At 42.5% G+C, this 27041-nt stretch overlaps 1 protein-coding gene across 6 annotated transcripts in view; it reads left to right on the top strand.

Annotated features, from left to right (window-relative positions):
- The window catches only part of JAKMIP2 (janus kinase and microtubule interacting protein 2), a 72304-nt gene extending 45600 nt beyond the window's left edge, over positions 1 to 26704 (top strand). Inside the window, exons 9-22 of one of the 6 annotated variants that reach the window (XM_072872254.1) lie at positions 1351 to 1470; positions 1934 to 2062; positions 3073 to 3156; positions 3459 to 3521; positions 5136 to 5234; positions 7803 to 7901; positions 8241 to 8294; positions 10332 to 10397; positions 11230 to 11298; positions 12382 to 12459; positions 13343 to 13546; positions 15194 to 15259; positions 16817 to 16889; positions 22480 to 26704. In XM_072872254.1, the coding sequence (XP_072728355.1) occupies positions 1351 to 1470; positions 1934 to 2062; positions 3073 to 3156; positions 3459 to 3521; positions 5136 to 5234; positions 7803 to 7901; positions 8241 to 8294; positions 10332 to 10397; positions 11230 to 11298; positions 12382 to 12459; positions 13343 to 13546; positions 15194 to 15259; positions 16817 to 16867 (1182 nt within the window). In that variant the 3' untranslated portion in view covers positions 16868 to 16889; positions 22480 to 26704. Of the gene's footprint in view, positions 1 to 1350; positions 1471 to 1933; positions 2063 to 3072; positions 3157 to 3458; positions 3522 to 5135; positions 5235 to 6704; positions 6754 to 7802; positions 7902 to 8240; positions 8295 to 10331; positions 10398 to 11229; positions 11299 to 12381; positions 12460 to 13342; positions 13547 to 15193; positions 15260 to 16816; positions 16890 to 18158; positions 19235 to 22479 lie in introns of those variants that run through there. The other 5 variants (XM_072872255.1, XM_072872256.1, XM_072872253.1 and 2 more) reach the window with 5 other exon arrangements.
- The last annotated feature ends 337 nt before the right edge of the window (positions 26705 to 27041 follow it).

Genomic DNA, 27041 nt, shown 5'->3' on the forward strand with positions numbered 1-27041 from the left:
ACAGTGTTAGAGCTGGGTAGTCAGCAGTGGTTCAGATAGCTCCTGTATCAGCTAGAGGTGAGGAATGACTTTGCAACAGCCACGTCCCACCACCAGAAAGCAGACATACTGTGTAGGAAACAGAGCTTGGTTGCTCTTTGTCCTCCAAGGACATCCCTTAGTACTTCAGCCATGTTCTGTGAAAGTAATGCAATGCTCTCCTACACACAGAGAGAATTTCAGACCAGTAAATCCTAGATGTGTCACCATGTTGTTTCTATATGGGTTTTGAAGCAATACACAGCAGACATAACTGGGAGACAAGGAGTAAAACGTATTTTCGTTAGTCAACTTTATCTCTAAGCTAGAGATTGTAACATGGGAGAATATGGCTATTGTCTTTGCTTGGAAAAACAATGAACAAAAAAAGATAATACATGCAAAAAGGTTATTGGCATCTTTCGTGTATGTTTTTTGTGTGATTCAAATTCCAGGTTTAGAAGGTTGCAACCTGTCAGCAAAAGTGAAAAATGTTGCAAAGCAGAAGTGCATCTTAAATGCTCGTTGATAAGTTTGTCTGCAGAATTATTCATAAGCCAAGTATTTAAATGCTCAAATCTGTACCCTGAAACCAAGCCTGTAGGGTTAAGCATCTATACCTTCATAGGACATGACTCACAGTTTTAATTTGATTTAATTCAGTTACTGAGATTTGAAATAGTGAGGTGTCAGACATACAACCAAACTGTGTAGTGTGAGCAATCTCTTACAACATGTGGCAGTTACTATAGTACTGCAAGATACTGTGAGATAAAAGTTCCTTCACGCTAGTTTTGTATTAGCATAGCTTTCACTCACTCACTCCAACAGCAATATCAGTGAGAGAAGCACTGAGATATTGAAAATATCAGCAGTGTCCATGAGAGAAGAAGGAGGGTTCCCTATTCTGCACACATTTACAGCTCTTTATGGTGTTATCTTTGCGCACCAGTCTGCATGTTGATAGACGTCTTCTGAACAGCTTTGGGGTTAACAAACAATTCTCCTGCCTTCCTGCAAGGGCAGAAACTTTTCCATTAGCATGTTGCTGCTCCCATTATGTTTTCCAAATTTCAGACTGAGACAGATCCTCAGCTCAGAAAAATTAATCAGCAAACTCATTCTCCACCAGCACAAGACCTAATCTTCAATATGGTTCCCTTTGGGTTTGTTTGGAGATGGTAATTGCAGGGGTAGCCGATTGCTCTTTTTTCATGTCTTGCCTTTTTAAAGTAACTAGCAATGTGATTTTGAACTAACCTTTCCCCCTCATCAGAAACTCATGCTACCTGTTTCCAAGGAGACTCAGAAATCATGTTTTCCCTTCTTTAGAGACATGTGGTGGACACAGTTTTTGGGTATGATGATGATTCCATGGACTCTGAAACATCCTCTGTGGCCTCATATAGAACAGACAGAACACCAGCAACCCCAGATGATGATCTGGATGAGGTAAGATCTGACTCTTTCCACAGGCAAGGACAGGTTTTCAAGAGACTTTGACTTCCAAAACAAGTGGCCAGGCTCTCAAAAACACTTAGGTTTTTATAGTGTGTATTGAGTGATAAGTTCTTCATTAAGTTTGTCCTCAATTTTGGTTACTGAAATGCTGAGAGGTTCTTCCAAAATCTAGTCCATAGAGTCTACAGCTATGATTTCATTGCAATCTGAGATTATTTTTTTCCTCTCCCCCTTCAAGAAAATATACCTATCACATTTCTTTTGGCTTAAAGACATATAAACGCTGTATAAATTCCACATTCTTATTACTTCATATTGCAGCAAGCTCACCAAAAAAGCTATTCGAATCAAGACCTGTAAACCAACTCTTGTGCTTAACAAACCACACTTGCATTCTTTGCTTTGGCAGTGCTCTGCTGTCTGGCGCTTAGATGTGTCCTTTCTCATCCTTCAGGGTTTAGCAGCAGAAGAATCAGAGCTGCGGTTTCGACAGCTGACAAAGGAGTACCAGGCCCTGCAGAGAGCGTATGCACTACTGCAGGAGCAGACAGGAGGCATCATAGATGCTGAAAGAGAAGCCAAGGTCAGTATTTGTTTGAGGGTAAAAGCATTTCATTGCTATCAGGACATACAAACCCCTCGAAGTGACATACAAGGGAATGGAGATACATACAACATTCATACAGCTGAAGAGATGTCCGTTTCACTCATTTGCTGAGTACATTTAAAGAGAGTGACAATTAAGAATGGACACAATCACTCAGTTTACAAGGGGCTGTCCTCCACCCGAACCTAAAAACCCTGCAGTTAGGCAGGCATGCCAAAGCAGGCAATTCTGCAGTTTGGCACAGAATCACAAGGGTTTTCTCATCTTTCGCCCAGGTGTGAAGGAGTTGGGTTTTAAAGGTAAAAAATGGAGGCCTGTGGGTTTTCACAAAGGCACACATTGCACCAACTTTAGGAATATTCACCTGAATGTTTCTAACAGAGAGATGCAAATTAAATTCAAATTTGAATGTGATGCAGACTACAGTAAACCTTCCAAGGCTAAAAATGTTGTCTCTCTAATAAAATCATAGAATCATTCAGGCTGGAAGGAACCTCAGGCGGTCTCCAGCCGAAACTCCTGCTCAAAGCAGTGTCAGCTGTGAGACTGCACCAGGTTATTTAGCACTTTGTTGAGTCAGCTCTTGAACGCGCCCCAGGCAGTTATAATTGCTTCCTTCCACTACCTTTTGCCACTCTCATCTACTAAGCACTTTTCTTCAATTCATGGACTGCCCCTTACTAGGGTTTTTGAGCAAAGCCTGTCACCCCAAATACCTGAGCTTGTGTTTCGCTACTCTGATGCAATGCATGGTAGTAGTAGGCTTGGGTGGGGAGAGGGCCTGATCTACCACTCTGTTCCCTTGTGTCATCTGTATGCCAGTGTGAGGGGTGGCACAAAACATGGCTGAGCCAGAATCTTTGTAACAGTTACTCACTGAGTGGAAGCAACAGCATAAACCCAGACTCTGCTGTGTTTGGTTTCCCTTTAGTACCAGTCACACCGCTGTTTTTGTTACTGTTTAATGCTGTGCCTGACTTCAACAGGCTCAGGAGCAGCTCCAAGCTGAAGTCCAGAGATATAAAGCCAAAATAGAAGACCTGGAGAAAACTTTGGCACAGAAAGGGCAGGTAAGCACTTCTTGTGTATTTTCTTTTCCTATTTTGAATCTTACCTGCTCTGCTTACAAAATACCTAGCACAATTTCAGTATACACTTCCATGAGATGTAATGTTGCTGTTCGGTAAACAGGCAGGTCTAGCGAGTTCAGAAGCCTTGCTACAGCTTGGTAGGCTAATATGTTGTTATTCTGCAAATGACAGTTTGTTCCTGTAGGATTTTAAAGCCTGAATATTGTGGCTCCAATTTTGAATAAATGTGCCCAACCTCATGGAGTTTGATTATTCTGTAATAGTACTGCTTCATCCAACAGGACTCGCACTGGGTGGAAGACAAACAGCTTTTCATTAAGAGGAACCAAGAGCTTTTAGACAAGGTATGTTCCCAAGTTTTGCGTGTTCACTCTGAAGGGTAATCTGGATTCTGCAGTACACTTTTTGGACATGCAGTCTGGTGCTTACAGGTGTAGTATAAGGATACAACAGCATAGATTAATATGGACAGGGTAACATATGGAAAGACAAGCCCTCTCCAGCTCTGCTTAGACACTGTTGTTGCTGGTAGTTGCTGATGCACCAGCTCTGCTGGTAAGCTCCAGCCTGAGAGCTGGAAGCTCCACTCGTTGTTCTGGCTCCAAGGCGCAGACCTTTGTGTTCCAGTAGCATTGCACTGAAGAGGCGGCTGCTGCTGCTGCACTGGCAGGATGTTTTGAGCTTAGCTTCTGGGTGTGAAACAGCAGTAGAAATGCATTCACCCTCTAACACCAGGACCCTTTCATACTCCTAGTCCCTGTGCGTTCTGTATATTTTTAAGGGCTTAAAGTCATCCCTAGGTCCAGTGGAACTTGTACTGCTCAGTCCTTTAGTACATTTAGGAATAGCACCTGTTTGTGTGTGTGTGTATATATATTTGTATGTATGTATATATTTTTAATCAGCGAATATAAGGATACTAAGAACCTCAGTATTGCTTGCATATCACCAACAGTAACAGCAGTGGCCATACATATGACTGCCATCAGCAAGAGGCCATAACTCCCAGCACCAGGTCTCCTGCTGTCTTTCACCTCCCCAGATGAGGTTTCTTAGCCTGTGTTTCTCCCCTTCTGTAAACACACCTAGTAAGTCTCCAGCCCTGTGCCATCCTTCCCCATCCAGACAAACTGACCCATGGGGGCTCATTTGACCTGAGTCTTACAATGCTCCCTAGCTGTCCTTGTCTGGGCCCCATGCAGACAACCTGACTGCAAAATACGTGTCCTGGCACTGGCTGGAGACTTGCAGAAGAGAGCAGGCTGAGGAGCTAGTGGTGGAGTTGTCCATAACAAGCAAGATACAGACAATTGGCCAATGGGTGGTATTTAAGCCTATCTGCTGACAGAACTACTCGTGTGGAGATGCTTGCCGTGCAGTTCACACAAGCGCTTGCACGGGGTGGGATGGCTGCCCAGGTAACTGCCTCCACAAAGACAGCTTTCCCTGCATGCCATCTTGCTTCATGTACTACACACTGGGAATCTGATCTAGCCCAAGCTCTTCTCCAAGGCAGGTGCAGCTGCTTCTGCGTCATTCCTGATGGACATTTATCCAACTTGTTCCCAGAGTCCTCCAACAATGATGTCTCCAAATCCCTGCCCAGACAATCTATTCCAGTGCTTTACCATGAGAGCAGTGTGTTTAATAGCTAATGCAGACTAATCCAATAGCTAACCTGACATCTCTGTAGAGTTAACTTCCCCGCTGGTCTTCACAAGGATTGGATTCTTTTAGGAAATCCTCCAGCATAAGCTGCATCATTTTATGATGTTTAGGAAGTTGATGAGCATAAGGTCACCTGTAAACTAAAGACTCACTGACGTAAAACAGCAAGTAGTGAATAATCTCTAGAGTTTGGATTTTGCACTGCCTATCCTACCTCAACTACTACTCACCAAATATTCAATGTTTCTTGTAACAGTCACACAGATCATGAATTTACATATTTCTATTAGATAGAGAAACTGGAAGCAGAAAACAACCGTCTGCAACAGGAGCTGCAGGATGCCCGAGACCAGAATGAGCTACTGGAGTTCCGCAACCTTGAGCTGGAGGTGATGGATGAGCTCGTTACAGTAGAGCTGGTAGCAAATTAAACTAGTGCACTTGCACTGGACACCAACTTTAATCAAGTGTTTATGCAAGCATTGTAGTGATATAACAGAGTTACAAATCAGGCCCAGCATTTTTAGTTGTGAGCTGAAGTATGTCAGCTCCAATGTCCTGGAAATAGTAAGCTCCGTACTTGACTGGTTCACCTCTCTCTGAGCTAGATGCCCAGTGTGCATAGATAAGCTTAGCTGATGAACGTCAGCGTGGCTTTTAGTTACCACACCTGCGGATATGGTTTTTCTAGTATTTTGGAGCAGTCTGTTGTCAACATGCTTTGTTCTTATTGCTGGCCTGGAGTCTGCTAAAATCAACAGAAATTAATTACATTTAAATTAACCAAATAAGCAATGCTTAAACCCCACCCTCATGTACTTTGCTCAGGGCTGCATCCTGGTTCACAGCTAGGATCTCTCCTGAGAGTAGGCATCCAGGGTTTTTTTGTTTTGTTTTGTTTTTTTCATGAACCTGAGCAGGTCTTGGAGGAGAAATAAATGTTGAGTATGCTTTTATCTCTAATAGCTGAAGAGTAGAGTGTTCCTCTAAGAAGGCAGAGACACAGGTACAGTTCCCTCCCTGAGAGTGCTGCTGTGAGGAGACGTGCACCTCACTAGCCCTGTGCTTGAAGGACTGGAACTGTTTGAAATTTAATTCAGCAATTACTGATGAAATTGCATAAGCAGTTGTAAGAGAAAGTATCAGACCCAGGGCTGTTGTCTTCCAGTACCATACCCTCGTAAAAGGGTTGTACCTTGTCTCCTCTGACCCAGCAAATCTTGAATTCTTTTCTCTGCGGGGACTTGGCTGTCAGAGGAGAGGGGGACTGTCCTACCCAAACTGGTCTGTACTGGGCGATTAGAGCGCTCTTCGTTGCAGAGAAGAAACGTGCACGTCGGCTCCCGCGGCAGGGGGAGCCGAAGCCAGGCCTGCAGCAGCCCACAGGGTACTCCGGCTCTGCTGGGGGACGTCTGCGGATCGCCAGGGCCACTGGTGTGAGCGGTGCTGTGCTCGGGGCTGGCGGTGCCGGTGCTGCCACCCTGCTGTGAGCACCTGAGGACGGCCAGGGTGCAGAGCCAAGGTGCCCAAGGAACACAGGCTCCCTAGACATGGGTTTGCAATGGCTTCCATGCTATTGATTCCTGAGGCACATTTAGATTTAACCTGTCTGTACCTCAGTTTCCTGCCACTGTGGGGGGGATAAGAGACATTTTATACAGGTGAATGTGGTCTTGCTCCTGCAGCCTTTATCATCATTCTTGCCAATGCTGGCGTGTGTGAAAAGCCAACAGTGCCTGCCTATGTGCATATAGCGCTTGGCCTGGAGTTGTCCTAATTTGTGTCTGGAGGCTGTAGGCCCTAGCACAATGAATAGCGACAGCCTATCTGCCCACTTGCAAGCACTATCACTTTTGCAGGCACTGGACACGTTCCCTGTTGAGCAGCTCTCCTCATGACCTGCATTAGGTAAGAAAGGTCCCTCAGGCGACACTGGGGAGTGATGGAGGAGCTCCAGAAGCCTCTGCAGGCGGCCAGAGGACTGGGTTGGACCTCGATCTCCCTCCTCCCAGACTGACCCTAGTTACAAGTTCTTGTTATGAGCGCCAGCCGACAAAAAAGTCCACCTGGTCTTTTCTCCAGTATACGCTGGTGTATTTCTCAGTTGTTCTTTCCAGTTGCTGTCCAAGGCCTTATATACTTGCCATTCAGAGCTTGTAGGTAACACAAAGCCTTTCCTGGCTCTCATGAATCAGTGCTGTGACAGATTTGTCCCTTATTTATAGAACTTTCCCACAGTTTTACTTGACAACTGTGTTTCCATATGACATGGAACTGGACTGATCAAGTGAATTACATGTTCATAAACCAAAAATGTATTTGAAAGTGAAATTTGATCTTCACTTCTATGCTTCCCTGAATACCTGAAAGGGATGAGAAATAACATCTTCAAATTTTTATTTTTGTCTTTGGTCCTTTAAAACTGGACAAATATTTGTAGACTTTATGCAATGAAGGTGCATAGCTAGCTAAGTTGATCAACTTTTTTGAACTTACTACTTTCCACAGATATTAGAACATACAACATACCAGGATGAGCAAATGTGTAATCTGAGTATCCTAGTAGTCTTAAGTCAAGTATCTGTTTCTAAAGGGAGTATTTACAATGATAAATAGTTGTTCAACACTTCATTAAGCAAATCACTTGAGTCTTAGCCAGGTGACAGTCATTGAGAGACAGGAGTCTTAGGCATTGCCTTTCCACAGACAATTTGCAAATTGACATAATTCATCAAATGAATAATCTCCTGTAAAATAATTAGCTTGGGTTTAGGATCCTATCCCAATTGGCACACTGTTTTTCAGACTAGGTCTAAATGTTTCTTTCTTTGACTTGTAAAATGAAGAGTTTGGCTTTGCGAAGCATGCTGTAAACAGTAGCTATGGCATTTAATGAGTTCTGTGTGCATCTCCTTCATTCTAATACATCCTCTGGCATCTCTTCAATTTATTTTCAGGAAAGAGAGAGACGGTCCCCACCGTTTAATCTCCAGATTCACCCATTCTCAGATGGTGTGAGTGCTCTACAGATCTACTGCATGAAGGAAGGGGTTAAGGTAGGTCAGTTTTATAAAGCAGCACTTCTAACTACAGGAGTGGTGGATGCTGCCCATGTAACCCAATACATTCATCTCTGCTAATAACTCCGCTAAACTTTAAGCATTTAAACTCAGTCTAAAGTAAGAGAGTGTGATGACTGTGATGACAATTGAAATGGACTCATAATTTTCACCATAATGATAAAACCTGGCTCAAAGGCAACTGAAATCAGTGTGTGATGCACTTCCATGGGATAAAACAAAATGGTTGATTTCAACATGGTTCGCACGAGGGACGAATATTGCAGCCATGATAAAATGTGCATACCATGCATTTACCTTATTCTCTCTTTGCAGGATGTCAGCATCCCAGACCTCATAAAGCAGTTGGACATCCTAGGTGATAATGGGGTAAGTTAAGTTGGAGATATTTTCCCTTTAAAAGCTGCATTTTGTACAGTAGAGTAAGTGAAATCTATAATTATCATGACTATTTTCTAAGATACTTGTTAAATTATGTAATATCAGAACAATTCATTTAAGGAGTGTTTATTTCCATAAGTTAAGGATTTGTGAGATTTCAATAGTCAGAGAACTAGTAATGAAGTAGCAGCTTTAACATCTGCTTAAGCAGACTGGGAAGAATGTCCAAAGGCCACTGATATTTGGAACTGGGCCTGACTGCACTCCAGTCATTCAGGAAAGCACGTGAATTAGTTTGGCAGTCTGAGCCAACCACGTCTTCATCAGGACTAGGATTCCTCTGAAACAGTTTCATAAATAGGCAAGAATTATAAAATCCCCTGTGGCTTTCTAAGTGGGCACTGGTGCCCACTTTAGTCATCCATGTAAAAGAGATCATCCTGTATCTCTGGCCAACATTAGATATGTTTTAAGAAAGTGTATAAGAAATAAATAAAAAAATAAATACAAAATACAAAATAAAATAAAATTTAAAAAAAAGAAAAAATACAAGTCCATGGGACCTGAAGAGATGCATCCGCGGGTCCCGAGGGAACTGGCAGATGAAGTTGCTAAGCCACTATCAACCATATTTGAGAAGTCGTGGCAGACCGGCGAAGTTCCCAGTGACTGGGAAAGGGGAAACATAACCCACATTTTTAGAAAGGGAAAAAAGGAAGAACCGGGGAACTACAGGCTGGTCAGTCTCACCTCTGTGCCTGGCAAGATCATGGAGCACAGCCTCAATTTGCAGATGACACCAAGCTGAGTGGTATGGTCAGCACGCTGGAGGGAAGTGATGCCATCCAGAGGGACCTTGACAGGCTTTGTGCAAACCTCATGAGGTTCAACAAGGCCAAGTGCAAGGTCCTGCACCTGGGTCAGGGCAATCCCAAGCACAAATACAGGCTGGGCGATGAGTGGATTGAGAGCAGCCCTGAGGAGAAGGACTTGGGAGTGTTGGTTGATGAGAAGCTCAACATGACCCGGCAATGTGCGCTTGCAGCCCAGAAAGCCAACTGTCTCCTGGGCTGCATCAAAAGAAGCGTGACCAGCAGGTCAAGGGAGGCGATTCTCCCCCTCTACTCTGCTCTCCTGAGACCCCACCTGGAGTACCGTGTCCAGCTCTGGGGCCCCTAGCATAAGAAGGACATGGACCTGTTGGAGTGAGTCCAGAAGAGGGCCACCAAGATGATCAGAGGGCTGGAGCACCTCTCCTATGAAGACAGGCTGAGCGAGTTGGGGTTGTTTAGCCTGGAGAAGGCTCTGGGGAGACCTTATAGCAGCCTGCCGGTACCTGAAGGGGCCTACAGGAAAGCTGGAGAGGGACTTTTTACAAGGGCATGTAGCGATAGGATGAGGGGTAATGGCTTTAAACTGAAGAGGGTAGATTTAGATTAGACATAAGGAAGAAATTCTTCACTGTGAGGGTGGTGAGGCACTGGAACAGGTTGCCCAGAGAAGTTGTAGATGCCCCATCCCTGGAAGTGCTCAAGGTTGGATGGGCCTTTGAGCAACCCGGTCTAGTGGAAGGTGTCCCTGCCCATGGCAGGGGGGTTGGAAGTAGATGATCTTTAAGGTCCCTTCCAACCCAAACCATTCTATGAGTCTATGATTCTATAAAAACAAAGGTTCATGATTGTCTATTCACATGCTGGTGTAAATCAGCATTATTTTTACAAAAGCTTTAATGGAAATTCATCTTTGTAAAACTAGCATGATGACAAACAAATGGGTCTAATTTTAGTTTACATTTCTTATAAGATGCAATGGAATGAAAACATACAGTTAGTCCATGTCATGCAGAAAGGCAAAAACAGTGTTCTTTTTAATATGTTAACAGGCTCTGAATGTTTCGATGGGAAGAGGATACCCAGTACTACAGGGATCCCCTGAAAACTGTAGACCTAGTCTGTAGCCTGGATTATCTTTATTCATGCAGGAAACTGCTGCCAATTTTCTTCTTCCCTCTCTTTCTCTTCACAGAATTTAAGAAATGAAGAACAAGTGGCCATAATTCAGGCTTCCACTGTATTGTCCCTGGCAGAAAAGGTAAATTGTGTGCTTGCTTTCCTCATGTGTTATCTAAGGCCTCATCTAACACTGGAAATTTTCTGCTCTGTTGTTGTTGTCAACATTGTCAAACTTTCTAGTGTAGGAAGTGATTCCCCACATAAACTGTGCCAGCACAGTCCCAAACACCTTGCTTGCTAAAGCAGCAAAAATATCAAACTTAGCTGGCCCAAGCTGTGAAGTCAAAACAACTGCAAATACAAAAAGAATGTCAAATGAAACTTGCAATTGTAAACTCAATGAGACACCATCAGACATTTAAGCCATAATTAGTTATAGCGTGGGATTTCTAGTCCTGAGATTTCCAAAGCTTCTGAAGGGATCTGCATGCAAAATTTCCACTGAAATTATGTGTCCAAGTTCCTTGTTTTGGAAATTAAAAAGAAAGTGAGGGTTGGTTAAAATTGCTTTCTGTGGCTCAAATGCAGCACACAGTTTTGTCAACATGGCAGTTTCCAAGGATTCTACTCAATTCCTCCTCTGCAAAGAGAATTGCCATCTACCCAGCTAAGCTATTTTTGAGATGCCCCAATTGTGGGCCCTTATCCATGGGTTCCCTGTCCATCCAAGGAACTGTGCTTTTCCATCTTCCAGTGATTCAGTAATGGTGATCCTCTTGCTGCTTCTCTGTCAAGTGCTACCTACCGACATTTGGGCTACCCCTGTCACAGGATAACAGCCTCAAGATGGGCCCACAATTAGCAATAGATTACTAAAAATAGACTAACAAGATGCTGTAGATGTCCCACTTGCCGCTGCCCATGTGCCTACAAAACACAGCAGGTTCCAGATCTCATTGTCTTCCCTCCAGTGGATCCAGCAGATTGAGGGAGCTGAAGCTGCTCTGCATCAGAAGATGATGGAACTGGAAAGTGATATGGTACGCAAACTTTCCTTAATACACATTTTAGGGGCAAGACACTGAGTGTGTCACGTTTACTTGGTGTGTCAAAAGATAACTAAAAAGGTCTTTTGGCAAACTAAGTATGCAGGCTTCCTCTGATTATTGGTGAATCCATAAAATTGTTACTAGTCTGGTTCACATGCAACAGCAGAACAACATGGAGAGAGAAACAGTGAAGGTTTGAAAAATTTCTCTCTCTTTCCATGAGGATGACTGTTTGCTAATAAGTACAGAGGGCTCAAATGTTGCTCAGTGATTTTCAGAGATGTAAATGACCACACAATTTGTCTCATAAGATTCACAGTCTAAACATCAGCTGTTGTATCACATTTTATTCAATACCAGCATGTGGGAAACTAATGAATTATCATGCTGTTTTCTTTCATTACATTTTAAGCCCTTACCATCCTAAAGGCAAAACATTCACAGCTGAACTGAAGTTGCTACAGCACCAGTAAAGTTAGTACCTTACCCTATTCTTAGTCCAGTTAATGGAAGTAACCTACAAGATGAACAAGCATAACTACAAGAGTTGGATAGCTGTAGTGGTTTACTGTTCCTATGGTATGTCTGTACTTGAGTCAATTCAGCTTAAGATAGGCTGAGAAGTTAAAGCACAGCAGCTTCCCCCAAATAATGTGAACGTGAATATGCCTGTTTAGTTCCTGTTCGGTTTATTGCATTTTCACACTTCTTCCAAAATAAGAGAAAGCACAAAAGGAGTTGTCCATGATGCCAGAGAAGGTACCTTTAGAAAAATCACACAGAAACCCCTAAATTACACTACTGAAATGCCAAGCAATATCACTGAAGTCAACAAAGAGATGATGGATTTAGTTCCATGTAGGTCAGATGTATTATCATACAAAAGCAATCCACGGCTATTTTCCCTTCCTCCTTTTCTAGCTGAGTCAGATATTAATAACTCTGCAGAGTGTCAGTTGAAGTCCAGTCTCCTAGCCCTGCCTGAATCAGATATCTGTACTTGATTTAATAAAACTTCCCAAAGTATTTCGAGTAACTAATTCATTTTTCTGTCCAAATGATCCTTCATTGTAGGAACAATTTTGCAAAATAAAAGGTTATTTGGAGGAAGAATTAGACTACAGGAAGCAAGCTCTTGACCAAGCATACATGGTATGTACAAAGGAAATTATACAGCACATATTGGCCAGCACTGTGACAGGACACAGACTCCTGTTGGATCAGGAAGAGAGGTTTTTGCTTTTTTCTTAGTATCTTTTTTCATTTATTTGTTTTTTCTCATTCTTGTAATGCACTGCCATGCAATCTGCACAGCTTCAACACAACACCTAGCTCTTTCATGTCACAAAAAGACAGATCTCCTGAAGTCTGAAACTCTTTTGTCAGTTAAAGGCAGATATTGCTCGTTAATGTTGGCTTGTCCAACTGAAGTCAGTGCAAGCAACTGGAACTCAGATCTGGAATCTTGGTCACTTTGCACATCATAGCAAGAAGACAATATGCCACAAAAATCAAGAGTTCCTGCTATATAAACACTGCTGTATCAAATTCTGATACATAGGTCTGATAACTGGCTGTGCAAGTTCATCATGTTTGGTTTGTCTAGTTAATGAGAATGCTCATTGATTAGCAGGATTAAAAGCAAAGTAGTCTGACAGTGACCTTCAGTCTCTCCTCTTTTGTTTTTTAGCACAATGGGTCAAAACTTTAGAATCGGTGAAATATTTATCTTTACACTTATAAAATGGGTATGAAAATTCTATCCAACTCCTAATCATCTCTGTAACTGCTTAAAAAAAAGTCAAAGTGAGGGATTTCAGTGAAAATTAATATTAAAGTACTTCAAAAATAAAAGTTCATATCCTTTTGTCAAAACACTGAATCATTTTGAGTTCTGTTTTTCACATTTTTGCACACTTGAGCACAGGAACCACCTCTCATGCAGGTGCCTGAATCTGCCACCAACCCCCCCAGTCCTCACTGTGTTTTAAACAATGTTTCATCTCTAATTGGCTTTTGGCATTGCATCAACCAGAGGATCCAGGAGCTTGAAGCCACCTTGTACAATGCTTTGCAGCAAGAAACGGTGATAAAGTTTGGGGAACTACTCACTGAAAAACAGCAGGAAGAGCTCAGGACAGCAGTAGAAAAGCTAAGACGTCAGATGCTGAGGAAAAGCAGAGAATATGATTGCCAGATTCTTCAGGAGAGGATGGAGCTGCTCCAGCAGGCTCACCAGGTAAGAGAAAGGAAACACGCACATGCATATCTACTGAGGTTTGCTGCATAAGAACATAAGCTGAGGTCAAATTCAGGCAAGCTCCAGGTCATGAGAGGGACCCTGGCATCTAGTTTTTTGAGTTGTTTCATACTTTGTGTCTTTACTGTGTACACAAACACATGTGATATTAGCCTGTGGAGGATTGTTTTGGCATATTTTGAGTCTTAAAATTCCAAACCAAAGTTTTCATCCAGAATTCTGTCTGCATGAATCCAGCTTTGTAATAAAACTGATCATCCCTAGTTACTGGACTGGGCACAAGAGGAACCGTATGAATGCTTCTGGCTTGTGTTACACAGGAGAGCTATCTGTTTTTCCAGACACTTCTGCTCTGCCCCCCCCAAAGAGGGCAGTTGTTATGTTTCACTGCTGAGATATAGTACCACATTTCACGTTCAAAGACTGATGTTTGCTGCTCTGCAAGCTGTGAGGTCCCAGAGCAAAATGGCAAACAGTCACAGCATGCTGATTAATGTGAGAGCTGCACAATGAAACAAAACTAACCCAAACGTTTATGGGAGTAAAAGAGAAAGCACGTGCCCAGTGGTTAGGGTTTCTGGTTCACAGGAGGACCTAGTTTTCCCAGTCCTGCCTGATCCTGAGTTGGAGACTTGAGACTGGGTCCACCCTTACTTCTCTTACCAGGCCTTTGCAGCGTGAGCAGCTTTGCTTCTTGATTTCAGCCATGACCACCGCCCTGATTAACACCGCCACAGCAGTTCTGGCTTCTTTGAACAGCTCTTAGCCAGCCTCAGCTGCAGATGGGGTTGGGAAAGGCTGAGAGGCAAGGAAAGGAAGACGTAGTGTTTGAAAGCTGCCATGAACTAGTCATCTCATCTCCAGACAATTAGGAAGATGGTCACAGGGGTGCCATCAGCTCTCCAGGTGCCAGGGCATCCAGGTGTCTCCTGGTCTGCCTCTTTGGATCTCTGCTGTTTGCAGGCCAGCTGTCTTATGCCCTGACTAAATAGAGAAAAGATACCGAGGTTCAAGGCCTCATTTTTCATACTTAGTAGTTCTGTTAACTATTCTGTGGGATCTCTCTTCCCAAGGGGCCAAAAGTTTAACTCATGTTACATAATTTTTCTAGAAGTACCAAGCTCTGCTAAAAAAATACACCTTGTCTGTAAGTTACGTATATCCCACTCACCACAGTCAATGTTTTCATAGTATTGTGTACATTTATCATTTCAGATCTAATAATAACAATTTAATCCTCTTTCAACACATCAAACTGTGAGAAATCTTAATGAATCATAATATAATTCTAAAGAGTATAACCATGATCTTACGCTTGCCATCTATTTAACACAGGATTAATATAAAACAGATAATATGAAACAGATCCACTATTGATATTAATTTCCCGCATTTGAGGATACAGTCACATATATGCAGTAGCATATTTGGAGCAGTTATACACATGGTAAAGTTGTGGTTAGGCAGGGTTAGTGGATGGAGTCATCGAACTATACAAGATTATCCCTGCCAAAGAAATGGATTTGTTAATTTGTAGGCTTTTGGCACTTGGAACATTAAGTTACTTGTTCAGCGGAGCAGATTTACTGAGAATTTAGTCTAGATGCTTTCTTTTCTGATTTCCAGAGGATCCGAGATTTAGAAGATAAAACTGACATCCAAAAGAGACAAATTAAGGATCTGGAGGAAAAGGTTGGTTCTGTTACGCTTCTGAAGCACGCTGATCAAATTTTTGACAGTAATGACCTAGCTCTCTTGAACTACATGACCTTTTTGTTTAGCTGAATCAGCTGGACCTGTTGGTGGTGTTCTGCTATGCTTTCTTTTCAATTTGTGTTTCAGTATATACAGACTTTAATCTTAGAGTCTCCTCCACATTTCAGTTTAGGAAATAAATGGCAAACACTTTTAATTATGGTGAATGATACTGTACCAAATGGTGAAGCCTTTACTTGGCTGTTAAATGCTGTGTTGGTAAACCATTAAATGCAAGGTGAGGGTAGCAAGCAGGAAGGACTGAATGAAACTGAGTGAACATCTGAAGATTGTCCTTATCTGGCAGGACTAGGGAACTCAGGTTCTGATGCTGTCCTCTTTATTGAAGCTTGTAATTGACTATGCAATATAAATACGGTACCAGAACCTTGCCCTTAAACTGAACTGTCAAAGAACTATATATGCACATTCTTTATATATACTATATATACTCTCTCTCTCTCTCTCTCAAAATATGCACTGCTTTTTTTTTTGGTGAATAAGGCCAACTCTGTGACATTGAGTTTTGCTACTTGTGGATAGGTTAGATAGGATTGTTGGAAAAAGATCATAGCATGGGCACAGCGTAGCGTACTGCTACCAATAACGTCTTTGCTAGAAATGCCAGACTGGTGTAAGATGCATCTCCAGTAGAAGCCTTGACAATGTACTTATATTAGTAAAGATCAATATCCATGTGTAAACTATAATGTGAAATAATGGCTATATTAGTACAATGACAGTAGTGCTAACGAGCCCTTTCAGTTCATATGTATGTTCCTAAAGTGAAACAAGTGGGCATAATGCAAAACTTAATACATGATTCTTTCTGCTTTTCTGCCAATATTTTTGTGATACAAGGACTCAGTGTGTTTCTTTCTAATATATATAACTTGCAAAAATAACAGATGATAATCTGTGATGAAAATAAAAAAGCAAAGCAAAACTTATGCCATGGTCAAACGGAGACCTTGAATAGAAGACTTTTTAATGTCAATTTTCAAAAGAGCTTTCAACTCACAAAAATTCACATCTCGGAAGACAAAGCATTCATGATTAAAATGAGGCATCCAAAAATGGATTATTAAACATTTAATGGTTACGGTTTGATGTTATGCGTGTGTATGTGTATATATACATATATATATATATTCCCAGGCTACTTCCAGCATGGATTGCAGGTGCTGTATTTTAACACACTTAAAAATATTACCCATGCTATTTTTGATATCCAACTTCGTGACTTCAGTCAACCCATGGTGGTTCATAGTGACAGTTATACCTCAGGCTTTAAATATGGTGCCAATTGTAATTCATCACCAAAATTAATGGGATCTGTTTTCTAAGCCTGGGCAGTGGTGTAGTACTTACAGAAGTAACTAGGAAAGTGTTTTCTGAATGCACAGTTATTGGAATTGTCCTACAGAGTGCAAAAATAATCGTGACGCTTACCATGAACTTTAGTTTTTACGCAATCTTCTTTTCCTTCTGCAGTTTCTATTTCTATTCTTGTTCTTCTCTCTTGCCTTTATTCTTTGGCCTTGATGTCAGTGTGCCTCTTGGAAAGGTAAGACTATTTTATTTATTTCCTCAAAGCTAGCACTTCTCGTACAGAGCTGAGGATCACATCCTTGTGTGTTCTTGTGTATGTCTGGAGTCAGAGAATTCAGCAGGTCGTTGTCAGTTTGTAATAGTTCACAGTGGAGTGTCCTCACACTGCTGAGTTGCTGCAGGGAGTTGCAGTCAGACCAACACCATCCAACATACTTGTAAGTGAATTGCCAAAGCTTGCTGGTGATACTACACTATTCAGACTTGTAAAAATAAAAGCTAACAAGAATTTCACAGTATCAAATTGCCAAGAGAATTGCAGGTGAAATTCAATGTTGATGTTTGGAAAGTGATGCAGATGGAGAACAGTTACAAATCCCAACCATATACACATGATGATGGGCTCTGAACTGACACTCAGGAAACAGATCAGGAGGTTACAACAGGTAGAGCTCAGTGCCCAGAAGTAGGAGAGATATGAAGAAGGGCAAGGAAGAATGATCAGCTGCTGAGAGACAGGAAGAGGGAGACAGAGAGCTGGAAGGATTTTTCTGGCTCAGAAAGCAAGACACTTAAAAGGAGGTATGGGAGAGGTCTAGAAAATTTGTCATAGGATGGATGGATGGATAGATTGCTATTGTTCACTGTTGTCTCCCATACAAGCAATTATCATGTAATAATTTTATAATAAACAAAAATTGATAGTTAATGATGTAGGATGTAAAGAAGTCTTTGCCACAGCATGCTTAGCAGCTGAAAGTTCAGAGTTCAAAAAGCAATGTGAAGATGGGGAAATAAATCAGGGAACTATAATGTGCATGGCCTTCACATTTTTCCCTCTGTGCCTAGCCTCTTTCAGAACCAGGATGCTGGGCTAGGAGGATCTTTCTTCTGATCCAGGATAACAGAAGTAGAACATAGCCTAGATAATGTTATGTTAAAGACTCAAGAACATGTAATGACAGATCAAAATCTCCTGGTTTGGGGACAGACCCATACCATTAAATTTCTCACTGCATCTCTTGGCTCTGGCTTGAGCTACGTCAATGAATAAATTCTTCTGCTCTGCACTTGAGGCAAGCTGAGAATACAGTTGTGTGTGAAAGATGTTTTGCCATGCCCTTCCACCATTTGTACTAGCTCAGCCTTTGTTTCCAGGTGCAGTTCAAGGTATTGATTATAATTAAGTGGCATGGGTCCAGTCTGGTGGGTTTTCCTTTTCCCTCTAAGGAAAAGCCCCCTACTTTGTGCTTCATTTCAGCTAGATCAAGGATTTCTTTTGCAGTTTTGTGCTGATGCAGAGAGAACTCCCAGAATTAGCCACATCAACTGGAATCTACTGCAGCCTTGGCTGGCCAGACCTCAAAATGAATGTTTTCATGGGCTGAGGCAGCAATATACATGGAGGTTGGACTGAATGGGGAATGAACCATAGCAAAGAATCAGAGGAACGTGGACAGATCAGTGATCGTGGTTCTTGTAAACAATGGCCAATATTATTATAGAGTTGCTGCTATTTAAAAAATACTGCCTTGATCCAGTGAACATTAAACAGATTAAGTTATGACTGCATACTTCCTAATGTTCCTGCCACAGGATTTCTGGGAACCGTGACACAGCACAGCAGCTGTGAGATGCTTCTGAGTGGCCACGACTGGTGAAAATTTGATTTTACAGTTTCTTGCTTATTCATAGTGGGGAAGAAATCAGAAAGTCTTCTGAAACAGCCAAATTATGCATAGGCTAATTTAAGAAGCCAAAATTTTCACAGTACACAGTAATAGCAAATAATTTGATATGACTGTCTCTTGCTGTACCACAGAATCATGAGTCCAGAACAAGCAGCCCACCTAGAGGGAGAGTCAAAAAAAAAAAAAAAAAAATTTAAGGTGCACCTTGAAAACTCACAGGAACTGACAGTGACATTTGCAGGAGCCTGTCTGCATGAGTTTTTCCATTTGCCTATACTGTTGTCCTTTTTTCAGTTTCTATCGCAGCTACAATGAAGTCGTTGTGCTTTGTGAAGCATATGAGAAAAACTGGGGCAATAAGAGGTTCAGAATTTTCTGTATATACAGTTTGCACCTATGTTTTCCACCTCTGTGGGTATGGAATTGGTTTTCTATTGAGAAATTGCCTCTTCTGGTGCAGCTACAGAATTGGTAAGAAGCTTATACATCCTAGTTTTACCAATGCTGGTATCAGCTATGGTGGAAGAAAAATGAGAAACCGGGGCGTTTCTTACTTCTTTGCAAATGTGCCTCAAAAGATATCCCTTGCTCAGTTTAGGTCACCTTGATTAAAAATGCATTCATGACATTACAATACTGAACAGTTTTTCCTAATCCTGTCTCTTTTAAAATGGAGCACCCAGTAAAGTCTTTGCAGTAGAGCATGCATCCTGAGAAATACAAATTAAAATTTTCATTAATAGAAGAACTCATCAGGAAGTGTTGTCTTCTTGATTTTTTAAATTGTTTTTAGTTTTAAAAAGAATTTTTTTCAGAAGTTAAAAAAAAAAACCTCAGTGGTAGATGCAAATGCCAAAAAGATTCACAAAAATGTATAAAATAAGTTTTGATTATAGGTAATGACATTCTTCATTAGAAAAGAAAAAGATTATTCACATGAAAAATTTAATCCACCTGTAATTGAACTTAGACTAGGAAATCCCTAGTCCCAGGACAAAAATGTCAATGTATGTTTCCTGAGGCTGTATGCATGGTCTTGGTAATGCCAGCACAGAAGAGAAAGGAAAGCGAACTGAGAATTACAGACATAACATGGATGAGTCACTTGGCTTTTCAGGAATTGCAGGTATATACCACTATCTTTTGAAATAAGCATTTCCCAAAATAGAAAAAAAACCGTTATTCTGACATCAGAATTCCAGCAGTGCTGATTAACTCTTTGTCTTGGAGCCTGTGAAAATATCTCAAGTGCCCTGTAACATTTCAGTCTCTGCATGATAAGAAAAAACATGTTTTAACAGCCTCACAATTAGCTCTGCAATGTATTCAGAGGCAGACTGAATTCTTTGTTGCTGAGGAGCCATTCCTTCCCTCTTCTCAAAGCAGGAAGGAAGCACATATAAAAGGAGAAGAATCAGGACCATCAAAAAAATACAACAAAACCTCCACATTTGCTGATAACACTTAATGCCCTTTTGGCCTAATTTGGGGGCAGGTATTGGCTGGTTAGAAAAGCTAATGAGGTGTTTAAGGTCAGAACTCTACATTCCCCCTCAAAGTCTAGCAGATTTATTATTATTATTATTCGCTTGCAGTCACTTTATCTGCATGTGGCTGCTGGGTCACATCTAGCACAAGCTCTCCGCTAATTTGATGCACTCCTCACTGGCAGAGTCATTGAGGACTAATAGTCAAAAGAAACATAAGCATTTTTCTGCCCCTTTAGGACTGGCAGGACTGGCACAGCTGCAGCAGAACCAAAGCAGCGTTGAGGCTGATTTCATTGCTGGGGTTTTACATAGGTCCCTCAGAGACCATGTCAAGACTTTCTTCACCCCACCCCGCCCCCCCGGCCCAATCTCCTTCAATAGGATTTCTGCTTGTTTTAAACACCACCGAAGGTTTAGCAGGTGTAAATCCCTTGGGTGTAACTTCACGGAGCCCAGGAAGGCTGCTCTGACTACAGCACCAACATGAGAAGAGTTTTGCTCCCTAGGTTCGCTGGTGCTCCGTAGAGGCTGGCCCCAGGAGCGCACGAGGGTCTAGTTCGAGTGACTTGTGTCTCCACTGCCCATAGAGAGGACAAGAAGCCTCAGAGAGAGCTGAAATGTGGTTCAGAGCTGCTCAGAGCCTGCTGGTGTTGTGCCACTCCTAGGACCACCCAGGAGATGAATGATTCTTTTGCCTTTCCCACCCTGCTTTTGCATATTTGGCTACGAATGTCAGGTAGGGAACAAGAAGATGGATTACTGAGAGCTGAACGGCAGAGGAAGTAGCCATGACAGTGGTGGAGATACAGTGATGTAGAGAATGGGACATTGACTATGAAAACGGAAAAATCTTAAGGGAGGGTGTGTGTGTGTATATAAACTCAGTGCTTTTCCAGAGGATCTGCATTGCTGTGAACTCCCTTGAACTGTAAGACAGCTGCAGCAGGCCCAGCATCACAGCAAGCACGATATCTGTACAGTGTTTTACCAAGGCAAGTCACTCCACGAGTGCAAAGCATCAAGTCTTGTAGCAATTCCTCAAAACAAGGCAATGGTAAGCAGCTGTTAGCTCCTCATCCCCTGCCTGATCCCAGTCTTCACCCCCTCCATCTCCCTCCACGGGATCCTCGCCCCTCAATACCTGAGGATAAATCTCAAGACAGAAGCAATTTGGGAATGGTGTTGGCAAGACTGAGAGGGATTTGAGCAAGGTCATATTTTCTGAGGCTGGAATACATGGAATCAGGGAGAATAAAGTAACATTGATTTGTGTTTCCCATTCACTTTAAAAACCACCTGCCTACCCAGGTGACTTTGACATTTGAAGTAACTCAGCAAGGGTGAGCATGGTGTGGGGAGTGTGCTATCAGCATTTCTGGTTCTTGGAACTACTGAGATATATATCATTGGGGGATCTTTGCAAAATTGCTTTACTTCCACTGGATGCCAGTTAACTTTGTTAACCTTATCATAAGAGACTTCAAACAGATCCTTGATAAAACAACAAAAAAAGCACAATGCATCCTTGAAATGTACCCAGGGAGCCATTTGATGATGAAAGGTCTTTGGTTTTGTTCGTGCCTTGCTGCAGTTTATCCTTTACTGACCTTTTAACTAGCTGAGAGCAAACCACAGTGCAATCACAGATGATACTTTCTGGTTTTTTTCTCTCTCAGACTGAGCACAGCACTCACTGCTATACTTTTCAGATAACGAAGGACAAGCATGAACGAAACCATGTGCAGCAATATATAGTATTCAGACCAGAAGCTCTCTAATTCCTGTTTATGTGGGATTTTCCTACCTGCATTTTTTCTGTGCTTGTGAATATACGCATTCACTTACTTGTGATCACATAAGGAAGTCTGGTTTGCATAGATTTTGCACTCAGTGAATTTTACCATGTAGGCTCGAATGCTGAGAGAACAAAGACAAAATATGCCCTTTTTTCCCTGGTTTCAAACGTGAGAACCACAATTCTTTTCCACAGGTAGGGAAGGCTTCCTCGGAACAGGAGCAGTCTGTGTTTGCCTCATTGCTGCATTAGCCAAAGTTCTGGGGATGCCCTGACACCACAAGCATATCACCTGCTGTCATGTCTCCTGTCACTGGTGAATTTTAGGCAGCTTTGGTTCAAGAGTTATTGAAACTGGTGAATAGCTATTCATCTGAAGATGCTCATGGGAACTTTTATGGACCAGAGGGCTGTACTTTGTAGGGTTAAATGGACAGGCTTGGCAAAATACCCAGAATTTTCACAGACGCCTTTCATACGGACAAACAGAAACAGTTTAACACTGATAATTCTAAGAACAGACCTCTTCAACTTCCCAATTGATAGACTGCATCTTGTCAGCTGGGATAGGTAGGTAGGGGAACTTATCACTTATCTGATACAGGTGTTCTTTTTTTTTTTTATTTTTAGAGTGCCCGACCACACAGATAAGTCCTTATAAAGGCAAATGCTTCCACCCCCCAGATGAAGAGAATATTGTTTACACCTATTTTAAAAAGTATAAAAATGAACAACCCGTAGCCAAGACTGCAACCACCTTGTATTTTAAAGCCATCACTCAAGATTTGTTACTTGACAGTTCCTGTCTAAAGCTATGATATATGCTGCATCTAATGAAATTCTGTATGTTGAGATTACAAAAGGGGAAGAAAAATAAACTGTGAACCTACATCACTTAGGAAGAACTTAAAGGGAAGGAACCACTTTCAGCTGATCAAGTCAGTGTGTCTTGGGCATGGAACCAAAGTTACAACAGAAAAATCTATCCCTGCTGTGCAGGGCAATTGTTTAAATGTGACACTGTCATCCCACGAATGGATCAAAAGTTAACAGGACAGAGCAGGAGAAACACTTACGAGCCGTGGAGAGATGCTGAGGACAAAGCATTCAGTTTGGACTGTCTGGCTTTCTCACTGCAGGGACTCCTCCTCTCCCTCTTTGGTTTTAACCTCAGGAACAAATGACAGCTGCAGTGTGGGGGGAAGACAGGAAAAATGCGTTATGGTTTATTGCAGGAGGGCAGGACAGGGCACCACGTTTTGCGCTTGAGATGGTAACAAAGCACCACCCTGCTCGGCAAAGGAAGGGAAGAAGAGGGTGTCTGGCATAAGGAGGATTTCTGGCAGTTGCAGCCTTCTCTCTCTTCACCCTCCCTCCGTGAAGAACAGCCTGTCTATTGTCAGATACTTTTCATGCTCTTTAAAGACTGCCATTGAGATAATAATGACTATACTTGGTTTTACTATTTGAATAATACACTGAGGATCACTGGATTGGACCTACAGAGTAGCTTCTGAGAAAGAAAAGTATGTTGGAGGACAGAGGGGAAAAAAGCCAAGCCCCTCGTCCATGTGGTACGATCCACAAAGCATCAGCTTCCAACTGTGTTGTCCCAGCTCGGAACAAACGTATTGGTTTGGCTTGTCAAACTGACTTGGTTAGCTGGCTTCCTGATCAACAACACATACACCAAAAATGGGGAAAAGCAGCGTGAACACATCCTTATTAGAAGTAAGAAGAAGTATCACTAGTCTGTTTAGGTTTTTCCACAGTTAAGAATACCTAGAAGTAGTTTGCATTTCAGAGCATTACTTACCTCTAATCACAAAGCCTGGAACCCGGCCGGTGTCCCCCTAGGGCATTGCAGGGACCCTGAGGGACCCTGAGGAGAGCCACGCCTGCAGCGGCCGGGGCCGGGGCCTGGGCCTGGGCCCGGGGCCTGGGCCTGGGCCTGGGCCGGGGCCTGCCGGGAGCAAAGCAGCCAGCTGCACCCATCTTCCTTTCTCCCTGACGTGCTGGAGGAGCCAGGTGTGACAGCGTGCTGCTCCGCGCCTCTCTTCATTTCCCTGGAAACGGAGTCGTGCCTGTCTCGGCCTCACGCTCCTGCGGCAAGGCTCCTTATTTGAGCTCTGTCCTCCACGATGGAGCCTTAATTTTAACTGGCAGAAACGGACGTCTGTATTACAAGATAGAAAACTAAAGGCCAGAATACTGCCTGTGCATTACTTAAACCTTCAAAACCGGGCTCGCATGTACCAACATCTTACGCACACAGACTCTGCCCATCAGAAGCTTTAAAAGTGCTTTACCAAGAGTCTCTCCTTTGTTTGCTTGTTTATTTTTACAGATGAAGCAACTGAGGCACAAAGCAGTGAAGTAACTTGCCACAGCAACTCAGCAGGTCAAAAGCAGTTCCTCAGCCATAGCAGGGATGAGGTTCCTCTAGTATCGAGGATGCGCGCCCCTCAGATATTTTTTGGCCAGAATAGCTTTTAATCGTTAATGTCCATTCACCCAACTGGATTGCAACGCTGGGCTCCGTTTCTCCACCAAGACTCCCAACATCCTCATTTCTTGCATGCCCTGAGATGGTGTTAAGCCTTCCATCAAAGGTTAGAAGCTATTAGCAAGTGATTTTTTTTCCTGCTCCTTAAAATTAAATTACAGAATGACCACATCTTCTTGAAGCAGTCTGTTTCAGTCAAGGGGCTTACTGAATTCTGCACCAGCTCTATGTTTGTTGGTTCATTTTTTTAAAAACAGGCTTGTAGGCAGATATGTTAAAGGAATACAGGTACGTTGCATGCTCTTTGTTCAAATTCTTTTTCCCCCGCAGAAGAATCCATGGGTAAGGCTGGCCCAAACCTACATGTGCTTTCCAGCAGTGCTGCTAGCAGATCAGTCCTGAAGCTCTGGAGTCAGGCCCTTTGAGAGCCTCATTCCACACCTGTGACTCCTTTAGATCACTAAGCAACTGTACAACATCTTGTTAGCTACAAAAAGGGGGGGCTTCCTCTCTGGTTATTCCCTCTTCCCCCTCTCACTCTTTTTCCCCCTGTTGCAGGACCAGTTCATTTCATACCACGTGGCTGCAGTGTCCTGCAAGTAAATACAGGCTGGAAGCTGTTTTCCCTAGCATTAGGGCCAGCAATTAAAACATTGATCTCTTCTTGCAGAAGAATGAGCAGCACCTGTTTTCCATTATGGTGCAATAACTTCCACCTCTGCTTTAGTTAAAATAAAAAAAAGGAGGACTAGAAACATTTGTTTCAGGCAATCATAGGGAAGGTTCACGGCACAGACAGAAATACCTAGTTTCAGAACATCCCGGACTGATCTTGTGACAGGCTTCATCATTTAGGCCTTCTGAGCTGTGTTGTGCACATCTTGTTTAATTTCTCTTTTTTGCCTAATTTCCCCTCCCTTACTCTTACGTATGCATACACACACAGGTGCTCCATTTCCAAGGGCTCACAGTGGGATGGGGGGTGGTAGACAGTTCACAGCTTATCTTGGTCTGCAAACTTTTAGGAGATTGCTGTACTCCCTCCGGAGAGCTGAACAACAGCTGCTTTACTCTCCTTGCAGCATCATGTAAGCCATGCCTAAAACACACTTGCTGATATGAGTAATACAAACTTTCTGCTGTCAGCTAGATCAAAATGAGTTTGATGTTTGTGTGTATATATATATACATGTATCTATATATAGTATATATGTATATGTACATATATATGCATATATCTCTCTGTTCCCTGTTGTATATAGTAAATCGTTGCTACAGCTTATGAAATTATACTTCCAATCTTGGTATGGGGAACTGAATCTAGACTTGTTTAGCTGCCACAACTGGTACACTCCTCATGGTTTAGTTTTACATCTCATGGGCAATGAGGTTTTGGATCTGTTTTTCTGGCATCTCCCCCCTTTGCTGTCCTGAAGCCGTTTATCCAGGGCTTTCTGCTGTTCCTGACATTCATTGAAGCAAGGCGTTGAGAATCCTCCCTCAAATTAGTCACTGCAGCCAACCTCCCCTCCCCCAAACCAACCAGCAAAATAAAAATCAATTTATTGCAGCCTTTGAGGACAGCAAATACAGCCCTGGATTCCTCCCATCCATCCGTCCTAGGCTGCAGCAGGAGTACCAGCGCTCCAGGCTATCCGCACCGTCAAAGCAGTAGATGAGCCACACAATCTACTGCAAGTCAGCTTGACCAAAAGCTGACTTGCTGCTTTTTCTCCACTGACCAAGTCAGGAGATTTTGAAGACTATTCTTTCAATTTAAGCACTTCAGATGAGGGCCTAGTTAGGCGAGATGAATTTAGGCAAGTGGGGTTGCAGAAGGAAATAGGCCTTCTTGCAGTATTGTCAGCCTGGCTCACAGCTCCATCCTCTCTTGTTGATGTGCCTGGAGGACCGTGGAGACTTTTTTGTAGATGTGCTTCATTTTCCAACTCCCTGCCCTCATCTCAGTGGGAAACATCCTCTGAACCCCCAAAGCTTTCCGTTCCGTGGCATCCCACGAGGCCCAAATAGGCCTGGCTCTCCTTCTCACTAGCGCACGGTTGAATTAACAGCCACACAGCTGCTGGTGATTCAAAGGGTTTTTTCTTTCCCCCCGCCCTCCCTCACATCAGCACCTGTGTGTTTTTATATATACTTTTTGTTCCCAACTTTTTTGGTGTCTATTCCAGAACAGAATTGTAAATGACTTGGCAGAATGACCCTTTGATAAACACTGGACATGTATCTGTACTATATGTATTAACGTGTAGAAGAGAATCCTTATTGTATGTAAAGTTTTATGAATGGTTATTTTTTAATTTATGTATTTAATATAGGATTCAATGACCTCTGGTGTTTTAGTTTGTATAAAAAATAAAACAGCAGCATTTTTAAAAAAACAAATCTCACTTTACATTCATGGCAATATTCACCATCTGTCTGGGATCTGTTCAGAGGAATCACGTTAAAGCTGAGCAACAGAGACACCCCTTCCTTGCCTGCTCTCTCCCTCTGACGTGCTTGCAACCCAGGGAGAGGACGACTGGAGAGGCTGGGCCGTAACACAGCACACTCTGGAACATAAATCTATTAAAAAGCTTTAGTGGACATCCTGAAGTAATTAGTTGATAAGGGGAAGGCAGTCAGCTTTCCCAGCACGGGCCCAAGTTTGAATTCATTGGTTTTT

Source organism: Ciconia boyciana, chromosome 9, assembly GCF_034638445.1.
Source record: "Ciconia boyciana chromosome 9, ASM3463844v1, whole genome shotgun sequence".
Classification (NCBI taxonomy): domain Eukaryota; kingdom Metazoa; phylum Chordata; class Aves; order Ciconiiformes; family Ciconiidae; genus Ciconia; species Ciconia boyciana.